At 41.6% G+C, this 25083-nt stretch overlaps 2 protein-coding genes across 2 annotated transcripts in view; both read right to left on the reverse strand.

Annotated features, from left to right (window-relative positions):
* Positions 1 to 5839: 5839 nt before the first annotated feature.
* On the reverse strand, positions 5840 to 8514 carry LOC103590466 (disintegrin and metalloproteinase domain-containing protein 1b-like). Its single transcript, XM_008572702.1, has 2 exons — positions 7103 to 8514; positions 5840 to 6990 (listed from the first exon to the last, which is right to left on the reverse strand). Exons 1-2 carry the CDS (start codon positions 8424 to 8426, stop codon positions 5840 to 5842), a joined length of 2475 nt encoding a protein of 824 aa, XP_008570924.1. The 5' UTR covers positions 8427 to 8514.
* A 15399-nt stretch (positions 8515 to 23913) lies between these two features.
* The window catches only part of LOC103590474 (disintegrin and metalloproteinase domain-containing protein 1-like), an 11933-nt gene continuing 10763 nt past the window's right edge, over positions 23914 to 25083 (reverse strand). The window contains exon 2 of the mRNA XM_008572707.1: positions 23914 to 24203. Within this exon, the coding sequence (XP_008570929.1) occupies positions 23914 to 24203 (290 nt within the window). The remainder of the gene's footprint in view (positions 24204 to 25083) is intronic.

Raw genomic sequence — 25083 nt, forward strand, 5'->3', positions numbered from 1 at the left:
CGAGGTGACAGGGTCTTTTTAAACAACAAGCTCTCACAGGAACTAATAGAGCGAGAACTCACTCATTAATCCCCACTCCCCCAGAGAGAGCATTAATCCATTCATGAGGGATCTGCCCCTATGACTCAATCAGTTTCCAACATTGCCACATTGGAGATCAAATTTCCACATGAGTTTTGGAGGGGACAACACATCCAAACTCCATCAGCACTGGAATTAATTTGCTTACTTTGTCTTTTACTTACTTCTAAAGTGGGGGGACTTCCTGTTGGGACCAGTACTTGAGCTCTGTGGTTGAGCTAAATTGCTGCTTTGCTGCTGATTCCCTGGGGAAGGCTTTTTGTGCAGCTCAGGTTTTAATGATTTACTTTATAAGTACTTCCAGGTTTAGTGAAATCTGGTGCACCTGGGTTGTGTACAAACACTGGTCTGGGCCTCAGTCTTTTCATCAAATTGCACCCCATGCAATTCTATATTCCTGACCAGTCTCCTCTGAGTGGTCCTATGCTGATTGGGGGGCAGATCAGCTGTCCTTGCTGTGCCCCAGTGTTCCCCCGGTGGGCCTGTCTTGCCCACCACCCGTGCTCCAGACACTTCCTATGGGACAGGCTGTGCCCTGGTCCCTTGTGATGACTCACCGGCCTCAAGTGGCTCCTTTTTTTCAGTTGTTGCATCTTCTCAGTCCTATGTGGGTCCACGGGAACCCTATTAGTGGTCTTGCTGGCCTGGGAGCCACCAAGGCCCTCTTCTTCCCTGCTGCCTCCAAGCAACTTCATACAAAGGACACATCTGTGGCTTTTTGCCAGCTCCTGCTCTGCACACTCAGCAGCTCCAGTCTGGAAGCAGCCGGGATTCGAAACAGAGGTTTTTTCTTTCTCTCATTGTGGCTTCTTCGGCCTTCATGCACTCTGTAGGTCTCCTCCTCTTCCCCTGGGCTCTAGTGGCCCCAGCTTGACATTACTTTTCAATAGCTGTAAACGTGTTGATTTGTGGGAGAGAGTGATACTGGGGACCATCTATTCCGCCATCTTGACTGGAAGTCAAAGTTTAACTTTTGAGAGCTAGCATCACCATGTGTATCTTGCATCTAGCTTGCAGGAATTCTGGTTGGGAATGTATATGGGAAAAGGTCCATAGAAGCACCTTGGGATATGTGATCAGGGAAGATTCCTCGATAATCTCCATAAAGGAGAGTCACACTAGGTTCCCCATTTAGAATCAAGCTCAATTCAGTAAAACAAAGCAGTGGTATGTCGAGCTTGCTGGTAGCTCGCAGGTGTTTTCACTTGCATTGCCTATGGGAAAACCCCTTTGGAACAGCAATTCATCCATGGTCAGAAAACATTGTCGAATATCACTATGAAAAAGACTCACAGAAGGTTGCCCGTTTAGAACAAAGTTTAACTTGATGAGAGCAAGCACCTTCATGTGGATCTCACATCTAGCTTGCAGGAATGTTTACGGGAAAAGGCCTATAGAAACACCATTGGATATATGGTCAGGGAAGTTTCCTTGATAACCTCTGTGAAAGAGTCACACAAGATTCCCTGTTTAGAATCAAGCTTAACTCAGTAAAACAAAGTAGTGTTTTGGAGAGCTCGTGTATAGCACACAGGTGTTTTCGTTTGCTTCGGATATGGCAAAACTCCATTGGAACAGCCATTCATCCATGGTGAGAAAACTTTATTGAATCTCTCTGTGAAAAAGACTTACAGAAGGTTGCCCGTTTAGAATGAAGGTTAACTTTATGAAAGCAAGCATGACCATGTGGATCTCACATCTAGTAGGCAGGAGTTCTTGATGGGAATGTGTATGGGAAAAGGCCTATAGAAGCACCATTGGATATACGGTCAGAGAAGATTCCTTCAATATCTCTGTGAAAGAGAGTCACAAAGGGTTCCCCATTTAGAATCAAGCTTAACTCAGGGCCGGCCCGGTGGCGCACTGCTACAGTGCGCCGCTTGGAAGCGCGGCGGCGCTCCCGCCGAGGGTTCGGATCCCACATACAGACCAGTTCCCGCTCACTGGCTGAGCGAGGTGCGGGCGCAACACCGAGGGTTGCGATCCCGTTGCCGGTCCGGTCCAGTCCGGTACAGGCGTGACACTGAGGGTTGCGATCCGTTGCCGGACACGAAAAAAGACAAAAAGGAAAAAAAAAAAAGAATCAAGCTTAACTCAGTGAAACAAAGCAGTGGTATGTAGATCTAGCATATAGCTCTCAGGTGTTTTTATTTGCATTGGCTATGGGAAATCAACAATTATTTATTGTATCTTTTCAAATGGCTAGATGAGAGGAGTTGGAATGTTCTCAACACAGGAAATGATAAATGTTTGCAGTGATGGATATGCTAATTGCCCTGATTTGATCATTACACGTTGTATACATGTATTGAAATATCACTCTACACCCCCTAAAAATGTATTCTTATTATTATGTGTCAATTAAAAATAATAATTAAGAAAACTGTGGGGAGCTGACCAGTTAATTCAGTTGGTTAGAGTGTGGAGCTGATAACACCAAGGTTCAGGGTTCAATCCCTGTACCAAAGAGCCACCAAAACAAAACTGCTGTGGCCTTAAAATGTCTATAATTACAGTTCATTATGTCACAGGTTTTAAGGACCCAGGAACCATCTCAAAGGTAGGGCAAAAGTCAAGGTATTTAGGCTCTTTCCCTCCTCAGCACCCTCTTGAAAGTAGAGAGATTTTTCCATAACAAGACATAAGGTAGTGAAGCATGCATATTGATGAGAGAGGGTTATGGAAGATTCTTCTTCCCATTGCAAAGTAATCACCTGGACCCATATTACATATATAACGGGTTGTGATAAAAGACCTCAAACTTTTTTGAAAGCTTTATGCTAGAAGCATGGTGAAAACATTTTACAGTTGTTCAGCATTTTGCATTTTCATTGGTGGAGGAAGACTGCATCTTTTTTTTTTTAAGAAAACATTTGAGACTTTTGCTCCTTCACCACCAAATAGACAGAATTCCATTCAAGAATGGAGTTTGGAGAAACAGAAGCTAAAACTTTTCCAAATTAATTTAACACTGTCTTTGTGGGCAGAATTGCATCCATTTAAGGTTATGATGATGTGATCTGGATTTTCAGTAAATTTTTTTTAAAATAGTTTTTCCCTCACTCTGGGCCCAGAGAATGGAATGGAGTTTGACTCCAGGTTAGGAGGACATTCCCAAAGGCACTTCAATGGGACAACAAAAGATAGCAGGTCAGGGACAAGGAGAGGGATGGCCAGTACAAGGAGGGGCATGACCCCTGGACTCCCAGAGTCTTAATATCTGTAGCATGTAAATCTGTTTTCTATCCCACGTTGTAATTTCCCTTTGATCTCCCCATGTCTGGATAAAACTCTGGAGCCTGGAATTGGCTGTGCTTTAGGGAACTAAGGGAAGGGCCTGGGTCTCTGCTGGCCTGAGGCAGTGCAGAGAAGACAAGAAGGCAAGGAAAGGATGGCAAGAAGTCGCCTTGGAGTCTCCTGGAGCAGCACCAGGCTGGGGTACAAGTGACTACCCACAAAGATTACTGGAACTTGTGAACATTACTCATAATCCCCCAAAGACACTGGGGAAAGGAATCAGGAGAAAGGGTACATTTCCTGTAGGCAGTCACTTATGGCGCAGAAGAGACTTATCACCTGAGCTTTACAAGGAGCTCTGACTCTTGAACCTGGAGATTTAAGATCCCAGGTTACATATACCTGCTCCTGCACATATTAAAAGTGGTCTCTCCCTGGGGCCAGCCCGGTGGCGCACTGCTACAGTGCGCCGCTTGGGAGCGCGGTGGCGCTCCCGCCGAGGGTTCGGATCCCACATACAGACCGGTGCCTGCTCACTGGCTGAGCGAGGTGGGGGAGCAACACCGAGGGTTGTGATCCCGTTGCCGGTCCCGGTCCGGTATGGGCGCGACACCGAGGGTTGCGATCCCGTTGCCAGTCCCCGGTATGGGCGCGACACCGAGGGTTGCGATCCCGTTGCCAGTCCCCGGTATGGGCGCGACACTGAGGGTTGCGATCCGTTGCCGGACACGAAAAAAGACAAAAAGGAAAAAAAAAAAAGTGGTCTCTCCCAACCATAGTCTATCCTAATGGGCTTCAACTTTCTTTGACTGGAGTTTGGAGTATTATAAACATTTTCCAACTTACTTCATCATTTATAAAATTAGTAATATTGCATCTGAGCAAGATTTTGGTCATGCAATGGCTACATGCCAGTAAGACTCATCCTACCCAAGACACAAATCTTGCCTCATTTTTTTAAGATTGGTTTTGGTTAAATTGTTCACCTGTTCAACACTTATTGAGCATCTACAATGAGCTGGGCCCACAGAACTAAATAATGATGCCAACCCACCACTCCACACTGTCAGGATGTAGTAGGGGAGAAGTCACTTTAATCCATAATGAGTACACAGTGCAGTAGGTTCATGATAGAGATCAGCTTCCATTTGTCTTTTGATTCATTAGAGTCACTGAGAACGAAGCCATGTTCTGGGCAATGAAGGACATATCAGTGTCTTTCCTATCACTTTTTACTGAAGGAAAAGGCCCATGGGGCAGCAGAGGACGGATATTCAGTCATCCCTAGGGATGATGCAGGGTCCACCATTTACTTACTAGGTCTAGATCAAACTCTTTGGACTCTTTCCTCATTTACAAGATGGAGGTTTCACTGGGATGTTGAGAGGATTAAATTAAGGCAATAAATGTAAGGTGTTTAACACAGTGCCTGGTACAGAATGGGTAATGTTAATATTTGTTTTGTGCTCTCTTCTCTTAGAAGTTACTACCACCTACAGAGGTCTGTTACTTGTAACAGAGAAGATCCTTCTGGTTGTCAACAAGTTATTAATTTAAATAAAAAATTTTTAAAAGAAAGAGAAAAAAATTTTAATTTCATACATGTGCTCAGCACTGTGGTAGGCACCACTATACTATTACAAAATTAGCATGAACACATCTTCCTAATTCTAGGTGATGTCATGGGACATGAGATATTCGAGGGTGTGAGATTCATCCCAGGAAAGTTAGTAAAAAGGAAGGGCTATGAATGCTGCCCTGAAAAAAAAAAACAAATCTTTTAGTTTAAACAAGGAAAATGGCTATAGGAAGCACCTAAAAACACTGGGAAGTAATAAACTGAATATATCATGTTAAACATCTGCCATATTTGGAAAGGTGGGTGACTTCAATGCTAGCCTCCTAAAACTGGGGCAGTCAGGGTCTTCTGCCTTATCAGATATGATCCCTCCCATAGAGCCCCAGAACAAAGTGGACTCAGTGACTACATCACATGGAATCTGAAAAGATGTCTAATATGAATGAGGTTTTATTTATTTGGGGGTTTAAACACTTCTCATTTGAATGCACATTTATACAGCAAGTTAGACTGATCAATCACATAAACAACTGTCCTCACATAATAGGTAGTTGTTACTTGAGATGAAAATCCCAGTGATGATAATAAATTCAGATACATATAGCACTGTATGTAAAGCAACTTAGATGAAAGACAGTTTCTGGTGACTGAAAAAATTGGCCCAAAGATGCATGTGAAGATTCTAAATGAAATGTGAAAAAGCAAAAAGTACTAAAATATTTAATATATTAATTTAAATAAATAAAAACTTAATTACTATAATTAATAATAAAAGTGAGGAATCTCTCCTCCAACATTAGTATATTTTTATAGAGTATAGAATCCCAGTCAGAGCCACTGGAGCCATGGATTCCCACTTCACTTTTGCATCACTGAGCCTCTCTTTCCCACTCAGTACTTCAGGAGTTTGATATATTTGGCTTAATCCTCTCACTACTTATCTTATTCTTCTGGTTCTTCCTCTTCTTCCTCTTCTTCTTCCTCTTCCTCTTCCTCTTCTTCCTCCTCTTCTTCCTCTTCTTCTGCGGCTTCAGAGGCCTCTACTGAGACTGGTTCTGTGGCCTTTTCTGTGGTCTCTGGAGGACCTTCTGCTGGTGGTGAACGTTTACAAAGGCACAAAGAGCAAATAATTAAGCCTATTAATAGTAGTATAAAAAATATAAGGACAGATAATATTGTCAAGTCTACATCTAATTCTTCTTGTTTGTGATTGGTAGCATTTCCACTTCCTTCTTCTGCTGGAGGTCCATCACCTGGCGTAGAGGCAGGGCCACTGTCTATACTACCCCCAATTCCTGGATTTTTGCAGTCAGGGGGGGCAAAGCCAAAATTACAGTGGCAGTGCCCTAAATCATTGCAAATTCCATTCCCATTACACAGATCCACTGAATTGCAGGGAAGGACGTTTGTAGGGGGAATAATGCAGAAAAATTTCTTGCAGACTTTGTGTTCGGCACAAGAAGTGCCATCCTGAACATCTCCTTCATCAGGAATATCAGTATTATTACTATAGGCATCCATGCTAAAGCAGAAGGAATCTTCATCAGGGACCTGGATCATTGTGTGGTGGAGTTTTATTTCTGGTAACTTACTAATACTTGTACATATAAGTTTCCCACACATTATATGGTCATTTGTACACTTAATATAATTTGGATGATCTCTAGTGGGAAGGCCACAGTTTCCAAATCGGTCCCCTCTGCTGTTCATTAAAGTGTAACATTTTTCTGAGGCAGAAGTTGCACCAAACCCAAAAACACGCACACATTGACTACTAGGATCCAAGCAATGACCACGAAGACAATAGTACTGTTCGTGACACACTGTGGCATCTTGTTTAAACCTGTCATCGGGACATATAGAAGACGTACCATTACAATATTCTGGGAGGTCACATGATTCCTTAGGATGACGGCAAGTGTGTCCTTTAGGTTGAAATTTACAGTGAGAACAGCAAGGGCCATCACTACACTGTGCAGTGGGCTTTAGTTGACAGTTTTGATCACAGCATGCATGATTCATACAGTCAGAACCACAGTCACACTGCTCCATTTCATCAACCACGCCATTTCCACAGTTGGAATCCCTCCTCACTCTCCTTCAGTTTACATACTGGATCACAGCATGGATCAAGGTGACAGGCAGAGCCACAGTCACACTGCTCCCAGTCCTCCACCACACCATTTCCACAGCGGGAGGCCCTACGCATGCGGCCTTTGTGCCATGGCTTGTTAAATAGGCAGTCCCCTTTGTGTTCATGAAGGAACTGGTAAAAGGAGTCAGAGCTGCAGTTGCTGAAGCCACTTTCTTTAGTGATATTTTCATGCATGAGGCAAAGGTGCTTATCTTTACAAATGCAGGCCGAGTGGTCGTGCCGAATACCCAGGTTGTGCCCGAGCTCATGGACCATGAGCGCTGCAAACAGAAGGACGTCTTCATGATGGAAGGATTCAACAGCTGCCGCAAAACCGCTTGAACAGGCACCATTGAGAAATGCCTGGCCCATATTCTCCCCAGGATGATGCCCGACGATCATGTGGGCAACATCATGCTTCACACGATGGAAGAGATTCTCTCGTCTCCAGCTGTTGAAATTCCTGAGTGTAACTTGCAGATCCACTGGGACCTCTATTAGGTCCCCCTCGGTCCAAATCTCCATTCCAGCCAGCACCACCTCTGTGTTTATTCCCCTAGTGAAGCTGTTGGCCAGAGCAATAATGTCCACTACTCTCTGGACTGTCTCATTGATGTTACTGCCCCACATCTGAAACCGCTGGTTGTCGACCACGACAAACATCTCCACGTACTTGGTGTGCGACCACAAGTAGGACAGTGCCTGTACATTATGAGGCTTCCTGCTCCCTTGTTGCCGGCTGGTGGACACCACCTGGTTGTCTTTGGAAGTGACACTACAGGAGACTCTAGCTTGATGTGCCATGGTGTATAACACATGTTCAAACCGTTTGGAAGAGTTCATGGGTTTAATGCCATAGGATTTTTCCTCCTTAATCAGGATGCCCCTGAGGCCTGCACAGGTGTTGACAGACACAAAAGAACCTGGCACTCCTTCTATGTAGCCTTCATAGTGGCAGTCATGTGCGATATAAGGCATTTCTTGACGCAGGATGCCACTGTGGTAACTGTAGACTGGGAAGTTATTCATAAAATCGTCCGTCTTCACTTTTAGATGAATCACCTCTTCCTGACCCTGCATAAATAACGAATAGGAAGCCTTCTTCACTGGGTCTTCACTTCCTTTGACTGTCAGCCTCTTGGGGATGACCATTTCATAGGAAGAAAAATCCACCGATTCCATGCCACAGTATATGCATGGGAGAAAAATCATCCCCAAGAGCAACATGGTCCCCAACCTGACACACGAAAGACCTGGCACTAGTCCCAGCTTCAGACCCTTCATCTGGGGAGCCCAAGTCTGAAGCACATTCATAGCCTCATACAAAACCGGGTAGGGTTTCTGTAGAGAAGACAAGAAGGAGGCAGAGACTCTCACTGAGGCTGTTGCTGACATGGCCCTAGTGAATCAGTTGTTGGTGCAGGGCCTGTGTCCATGAGCAGCAGCTCTCCCTGACATGCAGACTCTCAGACACGGGTATTACCCCCAGATCTGTGGGGGCTGCCTACCTCCTAGAGTTACAGCCTTCTAGCTGGGTCTCTTCTTAGTCTTTCTGATCTCTCTGGTATTTTTCAGACTGTTTCCATTCTTGGTGAATTCCCCTTTCAGCATTAGTTTCAGTGCTCCTTCACATAGGTCCTTTTTGACATCATGGAGGTATGTATCATGAATAAGGACTACAAACTCTATAATGCAGGACTGTATATTGAGAGAAGAAACCAAATCTTAAAGTCTTTCTCAACAGGACCACATGGAACACCCCTCCCCCACCCCTTGTATCGTCAGTTGCTCCACTAACTCCAAATGTTCCAGACCTGGGGGCTTGGACATCTCTTTGGTGGGCACACTCTATTGCCCATTTGCTCTTTTCTAAAATTCTTGCTGTGTAGCACACGAACATCTTAACCAGGGTGATCTTTCCCCTCCATGAGGCATTATAGATATGTGTGTGCATTTCACAGGTCAGTCTGTTAAATAAGGCAAGTGAGGTGGCTGGCCTGTGCCCCAACATAGACCCCAGTGGGCTAGTGATCTGGGTTAAGGGACAATAGTCCTATTTTTTAACATCATCAAAATTCAGTGTCTCAAGTTCTGTTTATAATGCTGTCTCTAAAAGTGTATATGGGAAATGGTAACAGAGAATCCTCTTCTTATGTGTGATTATCATAGGCACATTTGTTGGTATCTCCAGGAACATACCCTCTTAGGGATGGCCCTGACATATCGGTATCATAAGGTTATGCCTGTTGAAGGAAAGTACCCTAAAAGTCTCCCCTGTGTTAGAATATAATGCCCATGTTCTAATGACCACTTCTGGTTTTTTCCTGAGAAGAGCTCTTGTCCAAGAGTAGGTGAACAAGAATTATTTTTTGAATGAATAAATGACTCCTAGGCACGGGTGCTACAGTGTCCCATCTGTTGAGTGTTATTTGTTTGTATTTGGTTCATGCCTGCCCTGATGGCTAAAAATGTCTTCAGAAAAACCCACATGGTGACTAATGCTGACTAACGGCATATTCATCATGTCCAAATTTATCTCCTACTACTTTTTGCTGGTCAGTTCACTCTCCTGATTTTGTCTTGCCTCATATTTCACTGAAAAAATAGAAGCAATTAAAAGAACACTTCCACAAGTAGCCCCCAGATGAATGCATCTGTATCTAAACTGTCTTCCTGTTGTAGTGGATGAATTAATTGTCCATGGTCCTGTCTAAGGCCAATCAATTTCCTTGTGTGTGTGTGGGGGGGTCTCCTTCCATCTCAATTTCTCATGACCTTCACTTTCACAATTGTTCCTACTGTCTTTTACATCTGTTGTACCCCAGGGATAAATCCCACTTGATCATGGCAAATGGTCCTTTTAATATGCTCTTGAATTTGGTTTGCTAGTATTTCGTTGAGGATTTTTGCATTTGTGTTCATCAGGGATATTGGCCTGTAATTTTCTTTTCCTGTGGTGCTCGTATCTAGCTATGGTATCAGGGTAATGCTGGCCTCATAAAATGAGTTTGGAAGTTTTCCTTTCTCATCACATTCTTAGAAAAGTTTGAGATGGACTGGCATTACATATTCTTTAACTGGCTGGTAAATTCATTAATGAAGCCATCACATCCTGGACTTTCTTTGATGGGAGAATTTTCATTACTGACTCTTTACTTGTTATTGGTCTTATTCTGAGTCTTTTGTGGTTCCATATGAATTTCAGGATTATTTTCTCTTTCTGTGAAGAATGTCATTAGGGATTACATTGAATCTGTAGATCACTTTGGGTAGTATGGACAGTTTAACCATATGAATTCTTCCAATTCATGAACAGGGGATATCTTTCCATTTACTTTTGTCTTCTTCCATTTCTTTCATCAATGTTTTATAGTTTTCAGTGTACTGGTCTTTCACCTCCTTGGTTAAATTTATTCCTTAGTATTTCCTTTTTTTGGTAGCTACTGTAAATGGGATTGTTTTCTTGATCTCTTTTTCAGATAGATCATTGTTAGTGTATAGAAATGTTACTGTTTTTATAAGTTGATTTTGTAGCCTGCAGTTTTACTGAATTTGTTTTTAGTAACTAACAGTTTTTTGGTGGAGTTTTTAAGGTTTTTTTGGTTTTAAGGTTAAGGTTTTAAGGTTTTCTGTACATAAGATCATGTTGACTGTAAACAGAGACTATTTAACTTCTTCCTTTCAGGTTTGGTTGCCGTTTCTTTCTTTGTCTTGCCTAGTAGCTCTGGCTAGGACTTCCAGTACTATATTGAATAGAGGAGGCAAGAGTCAGCATTCTTCTCCTGGTGCTGATTCTCACAGAAATCCTTTCAACTTTTCAGTGTTGATTATGATATTATCCATAGGCTTGTCGTATATGGTCTTTAATTGTGTTGAAGTACATTCCTTCTATACCTAATTTGTTGAGAGTTTTTAATCATAAAAGAATGTTGGATTTTGTCAAATGCCTTTTCTGAATCTATCAAGATGATCGTATGGTTTTTGACCTTCATTCTGTGCATATGGTGTAACACATTTATTGACTTGCATATGTTGAAGCATCCTTGTACCCCAGGGATAAATCCCACTTGATCATGGCAAATGGTCCTTTTAATATGCTCTTGAATTTGGTTTGCTAGTATTTCGTTGAGGATTTTTGCATTTGTGTTCATCAGGGATATTGGCCTGTAATTTTCTTTTCCTGTGGTGCTCGTATCTAGCTATGGTATCAGGGTAATGCTGGCCTCATAAAATGAGTTTGGAAGTTTTCCTTTCTCATCACATTCTTAGAAAAGTTTGAGATGGACTGGCATTACATATTCTTTAACTGGCTGGTAAATTCATTAATGAAGCCATCACATCCTGGACTTTCTTTGATGGGAGAATTTTCATTACTGACTCTTTACTTGTTATTGGTCTTATTCTGAGTCTTTTGTGGTTCCATATGAATTTCAGGATTATTTTCTCTTTCTGTGAAGAATGTCATTAGGGATTACATTGAATCTGTAGATCACTTTGGGTAGTATGGACAGTTTAACCATATGAATTCTTCCAATTCATGAACAGGGGATATCTTTCCATTTACTTTTGTCTTCTTCCATTTCTTTCATCAATGTTTTATAGTTTTCAGTGTACTGGTCTTTCACCTCCTTGGTTAAATTTATTCCTTAGTATTTCCTTTTTTTGGTAGCTACTGTAAATGGGATTGTTTTCTTGATCTCTTTTTCAGATAGATCATAGTTAGTGTATAGAAATGTTACTGTTTTTATAAGTTGATTTTGTATCCTGCAGTTTTACTGAATTTGTTTTTAGTAACTAACAGTTTTTTGGTGGAGTTTTTAAGTTTTTTTTGGTTTTAAGGTTAAGGTTTTAAGGTTTTCTGTACATAAGATCATGTTGACTGTAAACAGAGACTATTTAACTTCTTCCTTTCAGGTTTGGTTGCCGTTTCTTTCTTTGTCTTGCCTAGTAGCTCTGGCTAGGACTTCCAGTACTATATTGAATAGAGGAGGCAAGAGTCAGCATTCTTCTCCTGGTGCTGATTCTCACAGAAATCCTTTCAACTTTTCAGTGTTGAGTATGATATTATCCATAGGCTTGTCGTATATGGTCTTTAATTGTGTTGAAGAGTCAGCATTCTTCTCCTGGTGCTGATTCTCACAGAAATCCTTTCAACTTTTCAGTGTTGATTATGATATTATCCATAGGCTTGTCGTATATGGTCTTTAATTGTGTTGAGGTACATTCCTTCTATACCTAATTTGTTGAGAGTTTTTAATCATAAAAGAATGTTGGATTTTGTCAAATGCCTTTTCTGAATCTATCAAGATGATCGTATGGTTTTTGACCTTCATTCTGTGCATATGGTGTAACACATTTATTGACTTGCATATGTTGAAGCATCCTTGTACCCCAGGGATAAATCCCACTTGATCATGGCAAATGGTCCTTTTAATATGCTCTTGAATTTGGTTTGCTAGTATTTCGTTGAGGATTTTTGCATTTGTGTTCATCAGGGATATTGGCCTGTAATTTTCTTTTCCTGTGGTGCTCGTATCTAGCTATGGTATCAGGGTAATGCTGGCCTCATAAAATGAGTTTGGAAGTTTTCCTTTCTCATCACATTCTTAGAAAAGTTTGAGATGGACTGGCATTACATATTCTTTAACTGGCTGGTAAATTCATTAATGAAGCCATCACATCCTGGACTTTCTTTGATGGGAGAATTTTCATTACTGACTCTTTACTTGTTATTGGTCTGTTCAGATTTTCTATTTCTTCATTATTTAGTCTTCGTGGGCTGTATATGTCTACAAATTTCTCCATTTATTCTAGGTTATCCAATTTGGTGGCATATAATTTATCATAGTGGTCACTTATGATCCTTTGTATTTCTGGGATATCAGTTGTAATGTCTCTTTTTTCATTTCTCATTAACCCATAGTTATATTATTAATAATACTAGGATAAGGCTTCATTCCCACTCATTCAGCCAAACTGCTGTACTACAGGTAATCAGTGAACGACTATTTTCAAAGTACATGATCAGCCCGCAGTCCTCTCTTCATGGACCTATCAACAACAACTAAAAGTTGTCAGTGTGACATCACTTACATTAATTTAGAAGAATCACTCTGGGGCCGGCCCCGTGGTGCACTCGGAGAGTGCGGCGCTTGGGACTACAGCGGCGCTCCCGCCGCAGGTTCGGATCCTATATAGGGATGGCCGGTGCGCTCACTGGGCGTGGTGTGGGTGACACCAAGCCAAGGGTTGCGATCCCCTTACCAGTCACAAAAAAAAAGAAGAATCACTCTGCCTGCTGGGTGCAGAACAGGTTATTAGGGGAGCCAGGTTGGAAGCAGAGACTAGTCAAAGACTTCCGCATTTACCTATGAGGGAGATAATGGTGACTTGCTCCTTGTTGGAGAATTGGGGGGGTGCTGAGAGGTCACATTCTGGAAATGTGTTGAAGATCAAGCCAAGAAGATTTGCTGATGGACTGGATTTGTAGTATAAAACTCTTCTGGAAACACTTCTCTTGGTTGTCAGGACAGAGCGCTCCCTTCATGGTACTCCTGCCACACTTAACACTTTCTCTGACCTCTTTACTGAATCATCCTCATTGTAGCAACATCTATTTATGGACTGCTGTAGAGCTAAGTCCTCACCCAGTCTTCAGATCCCTTCCCTTCTCCAGCTATACTTGCTCCCTGGACAGTGTCAACCAGTTCCATGGCTTGAAATATCATCTATACACAAACAGCTCTCAAGCATACATCTCTAGCTGACTTCTCTCCTGAATTCTGGACCTGATCATCTTACTGCCTAGCTGACATGCCAACTTGGGTGTTTAGCAGGCATCTCAAACTAAACACGTCCAGCACCTGCCCCTCCAAACCCATCCCCATCTCAGTAAATGGCAACTTCATTCTGGCAGTTGCTCAGGGCAAAGTCAGTCTTCTCTGCTGCCTTTCTCTCATATTCTACGTCTGCTCCATCATGAAATCCTTTTAGCACTACCTCCAGTATATGCAGATTCCAGCCACTTCTCACCACCACCACTTCCACCACCTCCTAAAAGCTTCCAACATCTCCTGCTTGCCGAGGGTTCTCTGCTTCTACAATTGATTGCCCATTGCCTTGCCTCTGCCTGTTCCTCACATAGCAGATGCAGTGACTGTTCAATATTTCTCACCTCAGGTTTCTTCTCTGCTAAAGCCCTTCCAGGCTTCCCATTCCACTGAAGTAAAAATGCCATTCCTTGTCATTCCTTACCAAGGCTTTCTGTGACCTGTATCCACCCTCAGCCCTCATCCAGTACTCTCCATGATGCTCACTCTGTTGCTGATCCTCCTTGCTGTTCTTCATATATGCCAAGCATGCTTGTCTCAGGACCTTTTCGTTTAGAGTTCCCTCTCCCTGTTTGCCCTTCCCCTGATATCTGCGGAGCATCCCCCCCATACTTCCTACACATCTCTTCTCAAAAGTCTCCTTATCAGGTAGTGCTCCCCTGACCACTATCTTAAAACAGTGCCCCACCCTAACATCACTCTCATCCCCTTGCACTGCTTCATTTTGCTCGATTGCACATATTAAAACCTGGCACATCGTATAGGGGTCTAATTATTGTCCATCGTCCACTCCCCACCCCCACCCCCAGTTTATAATTTTCTTGGGAAGAAACTGCCTCATTCAGTGCCCCATGCCATAGTGCCTAGAACTTGCATAAATAAAGATGCAATAAATTGTTGTGGAATGAATGAATGAATGATTGTATTGAGAAAATGGGAAGGTACAGCAGATATGAGCCTGTCAATATAATGAGAGTTCTTTTAAATGCGTAAAGCTGGGAAGTCAAGGCCTGGTATGAGCAAATAAGGTTTCCCCTGGAGATCTGGGCATTAAGGACTGAAGACGAGATCAGAAGAGAGAGAAGGTTAGAATCTTTGACTTGGGATCCAAGAAGCAAGATTGCTTTTGATGCCATCATGGTCTTGAGTGGGGCTCCAAGGCAAAGAAGAAAATCCCTTCCAGTCTTAACCATCCATGGGCCTAAGGCAGTGAGTGGTGAGTTAACTAATCCTTGCTCCTCACCCCAAGAGTTTTACGATTTAGTAGAGACCATAGAATATGTTTGTAAATGACCACAGAGTTTATCAGAATGCCATCGATATCAAGGAAGTTCAGTTTTATGACTTGGTTGTGGTTAAATCTGACCGTTGCAATGTACAAATTACGATGCCCCGTTATTCATACAATCTTATATCCATCATCACAGTTGATTTTAGATCCTATCAACATTTGTTTGAGCACCCACTGTATGCCAGGTACAGTGCTAGATTACTCACACCTGTTATCTATTTTAACCTCACAAACACTCTGTGAGAGGCATCCTTTGTGGGGCCATCATGCCAAGGAGGAGTCCCAGGAGTGAAGAGTGAAGTTCCTTGTCCTAAGACCAAGCAACCAGAAAGTGACACCTGCTATTTAGGGATGTGAAACATGAAAGTCCCCTCAATCAGAAAAAAGGTGACTTTCTTCCTTTAAAAACAGGTTATTGTTTGCTTCCAGAAAGCTCTTCCTCATTGGATTTGTTAGACTAGAACAACACAAGATTTCAAGGTGACACAGCACTCATGTTCTCAGCATCCAAGGGAAGAAAAGAGGCCTTGGAGTGTTTAGGAAAAATGTTTCAATTTTTTCTCCACATTTGAGTTGTTTTGTAAAGCATGTTTTGATATTTAGATTGGTTATAAAAATGGCTAGCAGAACAAGAATGTTTAAAAATTATGTCTAGTTTTATAAAAACTCATAAATAAAAGTAACAGGCTCTTATGGTAGGTGTATTACTACAAGTATATAAATGTAAAAACTTCAACATAGACCCTTAATAGTTGGAGGATATGATGGACTTGTATAATTTAGTGGCAACAGTTTTAGTTCTCCTACAGGGAGATTCCTGAATGTCTGTGGCTTTCATGACACATCAGTTAACTCAAAGATGGACCCATTCTCATTTTTGAAGACCCAAGAATTAATTGGTAGCTTTTTGCTTTATTTTAGCATATTTACTTGTATCTCTGCCTATTTGTAGTGACTTCATTCATCCATGGAAATATAACGGATGGCTTTGGCTGGATAAGAGGTCAGTGGAGGGCATGAGGGAGTGCTTCTCTCCTGCTTCTTAGCACTGACACTATGCCTTTTTCATTTCTATTTTTTCTTGCGAAATTGTCTGCACTAACTTCCAGCTGATAATTATTAGATAACCAAAACTCCATTAGTAGAGGAAATGTGGTTTCAGTTTATACCTTTTGTCTCTTGAATGGTTTTCTATTTCTCCTTATGCATAAGTACCTCTGGAATTTGAGACTCTGAGAACATGTCCCATGAGAAAACATATTTCTTAAACTCAAAGTACCAGTTAGAAATTTCACTCAACGAGGAAGCATAGATAGTCCTTGTTGCACAGCAAACAACCACTTGATGGTGTGTTTTCAGACTGACTCCTCTATTGCTTCTACCTCACTTTCCATGAGTATCCTCGAGGAAAGTCTGTATTTCATCCAGGAAAGTTAAGAAAGGGATGCTGGAGCAGTTTCAAGAAACTCACCAAGGCTATGAGGCTTAAACTAAATGGGGGTAGGGAAGAGTAAGGTCATTACGTGGAAATAAGACCATGATGAAAAGCACAGCATGGGAAATGGATGTGGTATGAACTGAGGACAGACGCTCTTCTGTTAGACATGCTGATAGGAGGAAATACTTGCTTTCAGAAGCCGTAGGAGATAATGCTTGGAAATGGACAGGAGGGCCCAATTGTTACAGTCTTTTGGCGTCACACCAAGTTTACATTTTCTACCCTAGATAACGGGGAAGCAATAGCAATTCCTGAACTCCAGACTGTGGTGACAAATCAGTGTCTGGGGAACCTTAGGAAGGACATTAGAGAGCCCAGTTATATAGGTTATAGCAATAAAGCACTCGGTCAATCATGATTCCACTGCTGATGTTTTCCTTTTTTAATTAATTAATTTATCTATTTTTATTATTATTTTTTAAAGATGACCAGTAAGGGGATCTTAACCCTTGACTTGGTGTTGTCAGCACCACGCTCAGCCAGTGAGCGAACCGGCCATCCCTATATAGGATCCAAACCCGCGGCCTTGGTGTTATCAGCACCGCACTCTCCCGAGTGAGCCTCGGGCCGGCCCCTCCTTTTTTAATTTTTTAAAAAAATTTTCTAACTGTGGGAAGAGTCACCATGGCTTTGTCATTCACAGATTCATCCCAACCCCTTGGTTATCCTCTTATGTTTGATTCTGGCACAACCTATTTATGCAGCCTCCCATAAATTTATTAGATACCGTGAGTGGTATTGGGTCTTTTTTCCTATTCTTGCTTAGCTCAAATTTTTTTAAAAATTTTTTTTCAGTTCATTTGTTAATATTACTATTCTTTTTTTACATTCTATGATGTGTTGTGGAACAGTTGGGGAGTGAGGAGGGGGCAAAGGGGAAGGAAATAGGGTGAGAGGAGGAGGAAAGAGGAAGGGCAGGGTTGAGAAGAGCAGGATTGAGGCCTGTGGCACACACTCATTCCTGCAGGGGAGACCAGGGAGCTTTCAGTGGTGGCTTGGTCATTGCTCAGTTGGGTGCAGATGTCAGGGAGGTGTGGATGAAGCCCTCACCCCCCACCACCCCAGCTCAGGAACCTGGGAAACTTCTTGCAGCAGCTCAGTGGTAGTTGCTGGGCTGGTTGCGGGTGTAGAGGGGTGTGGCCAAGACCCTGGAACCACCCTTGGGACTGGTTGCAGTGGGGGGGGGCATGACTGAGGCCCCCAGCCCTTCCCCCTCCCTGACTTGGTAGCCCATGGTACTTCCGATCCTTCTAGGTTGTACAGGTATTCCTTGGTGATGTGAGCCTTTACTAGTTAATATCAAACTTTGTCTCTGATATGTGGGTATTTTGTTTTTTCTTTCAGTTCTGTGTTGGATTATTTGCTGTTTCCACCACTTAAACTCTGCACTGGAACTAATTTGTTGTCTTTTGCTTACTTCTAAAATGGGAGAACTTCCCGTGGGGACCAGTACTTGAGCTCTGTGGTTGAGCAGAATTGCTGCTTTGCTGCAGATTCCCTGGGATAGGCTTTTTAAGCAGCTCAGGTTTTAATGGTTGACTTTATAGGTACTTCCGTTTCTTGTGAGATCTGGTACACCTGGGTTGTGTAGAAACTCTGGTCTGGGCCTCAGTCTTTTCATCAAACTGCACCCCCTTCAGTTCTATATTCCTGACCAGTCTCCAATGAGCAGTCCTACACTGATTGAAGGGCAGATCAGCTGTCGTTGCTGTGCCTCAGTGTTCTCCTGGTGGGCCCATCACCCCCACCACCTGTGCTCCACACACTTCCCATGGGATGGGCCATGTGCCAGTCCCTTGTGATGACTTACCAGCCTCTGAGTGGCTCCTTTTTTTCAGTTATTGTGTCTCCTTGGTCCTGTGTCAGTCCACGGGAACCCTATTAGTGGTCTTGCTGGCCTGGGAGCCACCAAGGCCCTCTTCTCCCCTGCTGCCTCCAAGCAACTTCATCCAAAGGGCACAGCTGTGGCTTTTGCCAGCTCCTGCTCCATGTGCTCAGCAGTTCTAGTCTGGAAGCAGCCGGGATTTGAAACATCAGAGCAGGTTTTTCTTTCTTGGCTTCTTCAGCCTTCAGGCACTCTATAGGTCTCTCCTCAGCTTCCCCTAGGCTCTAGTGGCCCCAGCTTGACTGTCATTGCTTTTCAATAGTTGTAAATTAGTTGATTTGTGGGAGAGAGTGATGCTGGGGACCGTCCATTCTGCCATCTTGACCGGAAGCCAACTCAAAAATTTTAAAAGTATATATGTCCACAAGCAAAAAGCTCAGCCCTTTGCAAACTTATTTGTGGAGGATGTCTGCCCCTAGTTTTGAGAAAACACTTCAGTGACCATATTGGCCAAAAGACAATACCAAAATTCTATTCTGCAATTAGGTTTGTAAACATAAGAGGCTAATTTACTTTTGAAAACTGATGTAAAACTTTATCTACATTGTGTGCAGAAAAGCAGTTCAGAGAGGCCATGATAAAGTCATTTAGGTTAGGTATATCTTTTATTTTTCAATGTATCTCAACATAGTATTGGAAGTACTAGCCAGAGCAATCAGGGAAGAGAAAGAAATAAAGGGCATTCAGACTGGAAAAGATGAAGTCAAATTGTCCCTGTTTGCAGATGACATGATCCTATATATATGACAGTCTGAAGACTCTACAAAAAACTCTTAGAGTTGATAAATAATTTCAGCAAAGTGGCAGGATACAAAATCAATATGCAAAAATCAGCATTTTTATACTCCATCTGTGAACTAGCTGAAAAAGAAATCAAGAAAGCTAGCCCATTTACAGTAGTCACCAAAAAATTAATTAATTAATTAAAAACTGGGAATAAAGTTAACTAAGGATGTGAAAAATCTCTACAATGAGAACTACAAATCACTGTTGAGAGAAATTAAAGAGGACACAAGAAGATGGAAAGATATCCCATGCTCTTGGCTTGGAAGAATTAACATTGTGAAAATGTCCATACTGCCCAAAGTGATCTACAGATCCAACACAATCCCTTCAAAATACCAATGACATTCCTCACAGAAATGTAAAAAACAATTCTAACATTCATATGGAACAAGGAAAGACCAGGAATAGTCAAAACAATCCTGAGCAAAAAAAATAAAGCCAGAGGCATAACACTACCTGACTTTAAACTATACTACAAAGCTATTATAACCAAAACAGCATGGTACTGGCATAAAAACAGACACACAGACCAATGGAACAGAATAAAGAACTGAGAAATCAACCCATACACCTACAACCATCTCTGATCTTTGATGAAGACACCAAGAACACACACTGGGGAAGAGACTGCCTCTTCAATAAATGGTGCTGGGAAAATAGGACATCCATATGTAGAAGAATGAAACTAGACCTGTATCTCTCATCATATACCAAAATCAACTCAAAATGCATTAAAGAATTAAATACAATGGCCAGCCCATGGCTCACTTGGGAGAGCATGGTGCTGACAACACCACATCCAGGGTTGGGATCCCCTTACCAGTCGTCATTTAAAAAAAAAAAGAAGAAGAAGAATTAAATATATGTCCTGAAACAATAAAATTCATAAAAGAAAACATAGGGGAAACACTTCAGAAAGGAGGATTAGGTAGAGATTTTATGAATTCAACCCCAAAAGCACAGGCAACCAAAGGAAAAATAAACAAATGGGATTATATTAAACTAAAAAGCTTCTGCACAGCAAAAGAAACAATTAACAGAGCAAAAAGAAAATCAACAGAGTGGGAGAAAATATTTGCAAAATATGCTTCTGACAAAGGATTAATATCCAGAATATACAAGGAACTCAAACAGCTTAACAACAAAAAAGCAAGTAACCAAATTTTAAAATGGACAAGGAGGTGAATAGGCATTTCTCAAAGAAACATACATGAATGGTCAACATATATATGAAAAAATGCTCAACATCACTCGACATTTAGGAAATGCAAATCAAAACCACACTGAGATATCATCTCACTCCAGTTAAACTGCCTAATATCTAAAAGACTGAGAATAATAAATGCTGGTGAGGATGTGGAGAAAAGGGAACCCTCCTACACTGTTGGTGGGATTGTAAAATGGTGCAGCCCTTATGGAAAATGGTACGGAGTTTCCTCAAACAACTACAAATAGATCTGCCATATGACCCAGCAATCCTATTGCTGGGTATATAACCAAAGGAATGGAAATCATCATGTCAAAGGGATACCTGTACTCCCATGTTTATTGCAGCTCTATTTACAATAGCCAAGAGTTGGAACCAGCCTAAATGCCCATCATTGGATGAGTGGATAAGGAAAATGTGGTATATCCAGACAATGGAATACTTACTCTGCTGTAAAAAAGAATAAAATACTACCATTTGGCTGGTGAGGATGTGGAGAAAAGGGAACCCTCCTACACTGTTGGTGGGATTGTAAAATGGTGAAGCCCTTATGGAAAATGGTACGGAGTTTCCTCAAACAACTACAAATAGATCTGCCATATGACCCAGCAATCCTATTGCTGGGTATATAACCAAAGGAATGGAAATCATCATGTCAAAGGGATACCTGTACTCCCATGTTTATTGCAGCTCTATTTACAATAGCCAAGAGTTGGAACCAGCCTAAATGCCCATCATTGGATGAGTGGATAAGGAAAATGTGGTATATCCAGACAATGGAATACTTACTCTGCTGTAAAAAAGAATAAAATACTACCATTTGCAGCAACATACATGGACTTATAGAAAATTATGTTAAGTGAAATAAGCCAAGCACAGAAAGAAATACCACGTTTTCACTTATATGTTGGAGCTAATAAAATAGATAAATAAACAAATGAGGAGAAAAAAAGACACAAAAATCACAATAATTCCTTGAACTTGTTAAGATAAGTGAACAGATATGATGTTAATCAGGGTAAGAGAAGGGGTCAGAGAGGGGAGAAAGCAAGGAATTGGTAAACAGCCACAAAAATTAACTACATTGTATATTTATAAATTTAAAAAATAAAAATAAAGGTAAAAACTTTTTTATCTAACTGTGGGAAGAGTCACCATGGATTTTAGTGCCTGTCACAGAATGGGTAATGATATTATCATACTTGCTGTGTGCTCACTTCACAGAGAAATAACTACCAGAAAGAAAGTTCTTTTACTTGTAATTAGAGATTTTCCTGTCAATTGGCAATAGACAAAATATCAACTTCAATAGAAAAGAGAAAAAAAAATCAAACGTTCAAACATTAACTGAGTAGTGTGCAAGGGACCTCTTGCCTAAGTTTCTCCCCATCCCCCATGCACCCAGCCCGAGGGTGATCAGACCTCCCAGGATCATATCTAACCTTTTCTAGACAGCTCCCAGAGAATAAAAGATTCAGTACTGGGCCACTTAAAGCGTCAAGTAATGCCTTACGTGTAAACAGGCATTAATGTACTTTTATATTAAAATCTGCTCATTTTGTGTATACACTTCACAGGGCAAATTAAAACAACTAATCATATAAACGACTTTCCTAACATAATGTGTAGTTGTGATTGGGATGAAAATCCGGGGACAGTATATCCATGTTCATATTAGTACCATATGTGAAACAAGGTAGATAGAAGGTAGCATTACCAAAAAAAGGCAACTCAGAAAATTGGCCCTAGTGAGACAAGACATAGATAGGAATGATCCATAGAAAACTTTAATGAAAATTATTTCATGAAATGTTTAATTTCATGAAATGGGAAAAAGAAGTAAAATATTATTTTATATATGATTTTAAATGTATATGTAATCAATTACTAAAATAAAGAAACTGGAAGAAAATTCCTCCAGTCATGTTAGTACATTTTACAGCCTAGAAGTCCTGTCAGGGCCATGCAGCATATGAATACCCACTTCTCCTTTGCTGCTCTGAGCTTCCTTCCCAGCCAGTGCATCAGGTGTTAGCAGCATTGGACTACTTCCTGCCACTACTCCTTTTCTGACTCTGGTTCTTCCTGTCCTTTGCCTATATCCTGTTCTGGTACAACCTCTTCGGAGGTTTCTTCTAGGTCACCCTGTGAGCACTGTGATATCTCCTTTCTAGACCCAATACTGGCAACAATAATTAGGCCTAAAAATAATGCTAAAAGAAATACAGGGATTATGTACACTATCTTCCCAAGGCTTTTGTCTTCATCCTTGCTCTCAACACCTCTGTGCGCATTACCACGACTAACTCTATGACTTTTACTTTCATCAATACTTGGAATTCGATCACCTGGCGGACCCGGGGGTCCACTGTCCACACTACCCCCATTTCCTGGATTTTGACGGCCAAGGCGGTACCTCATATTGAAGATGGAGGTTTCATAGGGAAGTTGGGAAAGTGAAATTAAGACAATGAACATAAAGCGTTGAACTCAGTGCCTGTCACAGAATGGGTAATGATATTATCATACTTGCTGTGTGCTCACTTCACAGAGAAATAACTACCAGAAAGAAAGTTCTTTTACTTGTAATTAGAGATTTTCCTGTCAATTGGCAATAGACAAAATATCAACTTCAATAGAAAAGAGAAAAAAAAATCAAACGTTCAAACATTAACTGAGTAGTGTGCAAGGGACCTCTTGCCTAAGTTTCTCCCCATCCCCCATGCACCCAGCCCGAGGGTGATCAGACCTCCCAGGATCATATCTAACCTTTTCTAGACAGCTCCCAGAGAATAAAAGATTCAGTACTGGGCCACTTAAAGCGTCAAGTAATGCCTTACGTGTAAACAGGCATTAATGTACTTTTATATTAAAATCTGCTCATTTTGTGTATACACTTCACAGGGCAAATTAAAACAACTAATCATATAAACGACTTTCCTAACATAATGTGTAGTTGTGATTGGGATGAAAATCCGGGGACAGTATATCCATGTTCATATTAGTACCATATGTGAAACAAGGTAGATAGAAGGTAGCATTACCAAAAAAAGGCAACTCAGAAAATTGGCCCTAGTGAGACAAGACATAGATAGGAATGATCCATAGAAAACTTTAATGAAAATTATTTCATGAAATGTTTAATTTCATGAAATGGGAAAAAGAAGTAAAATATTATTTTATATATGATTTTAAATGTATATGTAATCAATTACTAAAATAAAGAAACTGGAAGAAAATTCCTCCAGTCATGTTAGTACATTTTACAGCCTAGAAGTCCTGTCAGGGCCATGCAGCATATGAATACCCACTTCTCCTTTGCTGCTCTGAGCTTCCTTCCCAGCCAGTGCATCAGGTGTTAGCAGCATTGGACTACTTCCTGCCACTACTCCTTTTCTGACTCTGGTTCTTCCTGTCCTTTGCCTATATCCTGTTCTGGTACAACCTCTTCGGAGGTTTCTTCTAGGTCACCCTGTGAGCACTGTGATATCTCCTTTCTAGACCCAATACTGGCAACAATAATTAGGCCTAAAAATAATGCTAAAAGAAATACAGGGATTATGTACACTATCTTCCCAAGGCTTTTGTCTTCATCCTTGCTCTCAACACCTCTGTGCGCATTACCACGACTAACTCTATGACTTTTACTTTCATCAATACTTGGAATTCGATCACCTGGCGGACCCGGGGGTCCACTGTCCACACTACCCCCATTTCCTGGATTTTGACAGNAAAAAACACCCTAGATTTGATGACCAGAATAAGTCCTGAGAACTTGTGACCTGGTTATCCTACCTGTTTTACTTACAGTCATGCATCTGTACCTGAAGGCTTCGTTTTGGATTTTGCTCTGAAGTTTAGTTTTGTTCCACCCAAAGTAACTAACATAAGTTTCTTGAAAGCAGACACCAGGTCTCATCATTTTGTTTGCTCTTTTCTGCTCACATAGGGTGGGCAGTTAGAAGAGGAACTCAGCTAGTGTATCCTCGGGGTCTGGTCCTCAGGGACTTACCCCACCCAGACTCAGAACATTCACTCAGCCTGTAGCAATATAGCACCTGAGAAAGATTTTGGTTGTGCCATGCCTGGGGACTAGCAACCCCATATTTTAAGGTTGGCTCTGGTTAAATCATTTGCTTTGGTCAACACTTATTGAGGCCCTACAATGAGCTGTGCCCTCAGAGCTAAAGAAGATGCCAACCTGCCACTCCATGCTGCCAAGATGTGGGGGAAAAACTTTAATCCATAATGACTGCACAACGTGGTATGTTCGTGATAGAAATCAGCGTACATTTGTAAGGCTTTTGATTCATTAGAGTCGCTGAGGAAGAAGCCATGCTCTGGGCAGGTAGGGACATATCAGTGTCTTTCCTATCACATTTTCACGGAAGGAAAAGACTCACGTGGCAGTGAAGAACAGAGAGTCATTCATACCTGGGAAGGATGCAGGTTCCACCGCTAACTTGGTAGCTTGGAACAAACTCTTTGTGCTGTTACCTCATATTGAAGATGGAGGTTTCATAGGGAAGTTGGGAAAGTGAAATTAAGACAATGA

This window comes from Galeopterus variegatus, unplaced genomic scaffold (genome assembly GCF_000696425.1).
Source record: "Galeopterus variegatus unplaced genomic scaffold, G_variegatus-3.0.2 Scaffold823, whole genome shotgun sequence".
Lineage (NCBI taxonomy): Eukaryota > Metazoa > Chordata > Mammalia > Dermoptera > Cynocephalidae > Galeopterus > Galeopterus variegatus.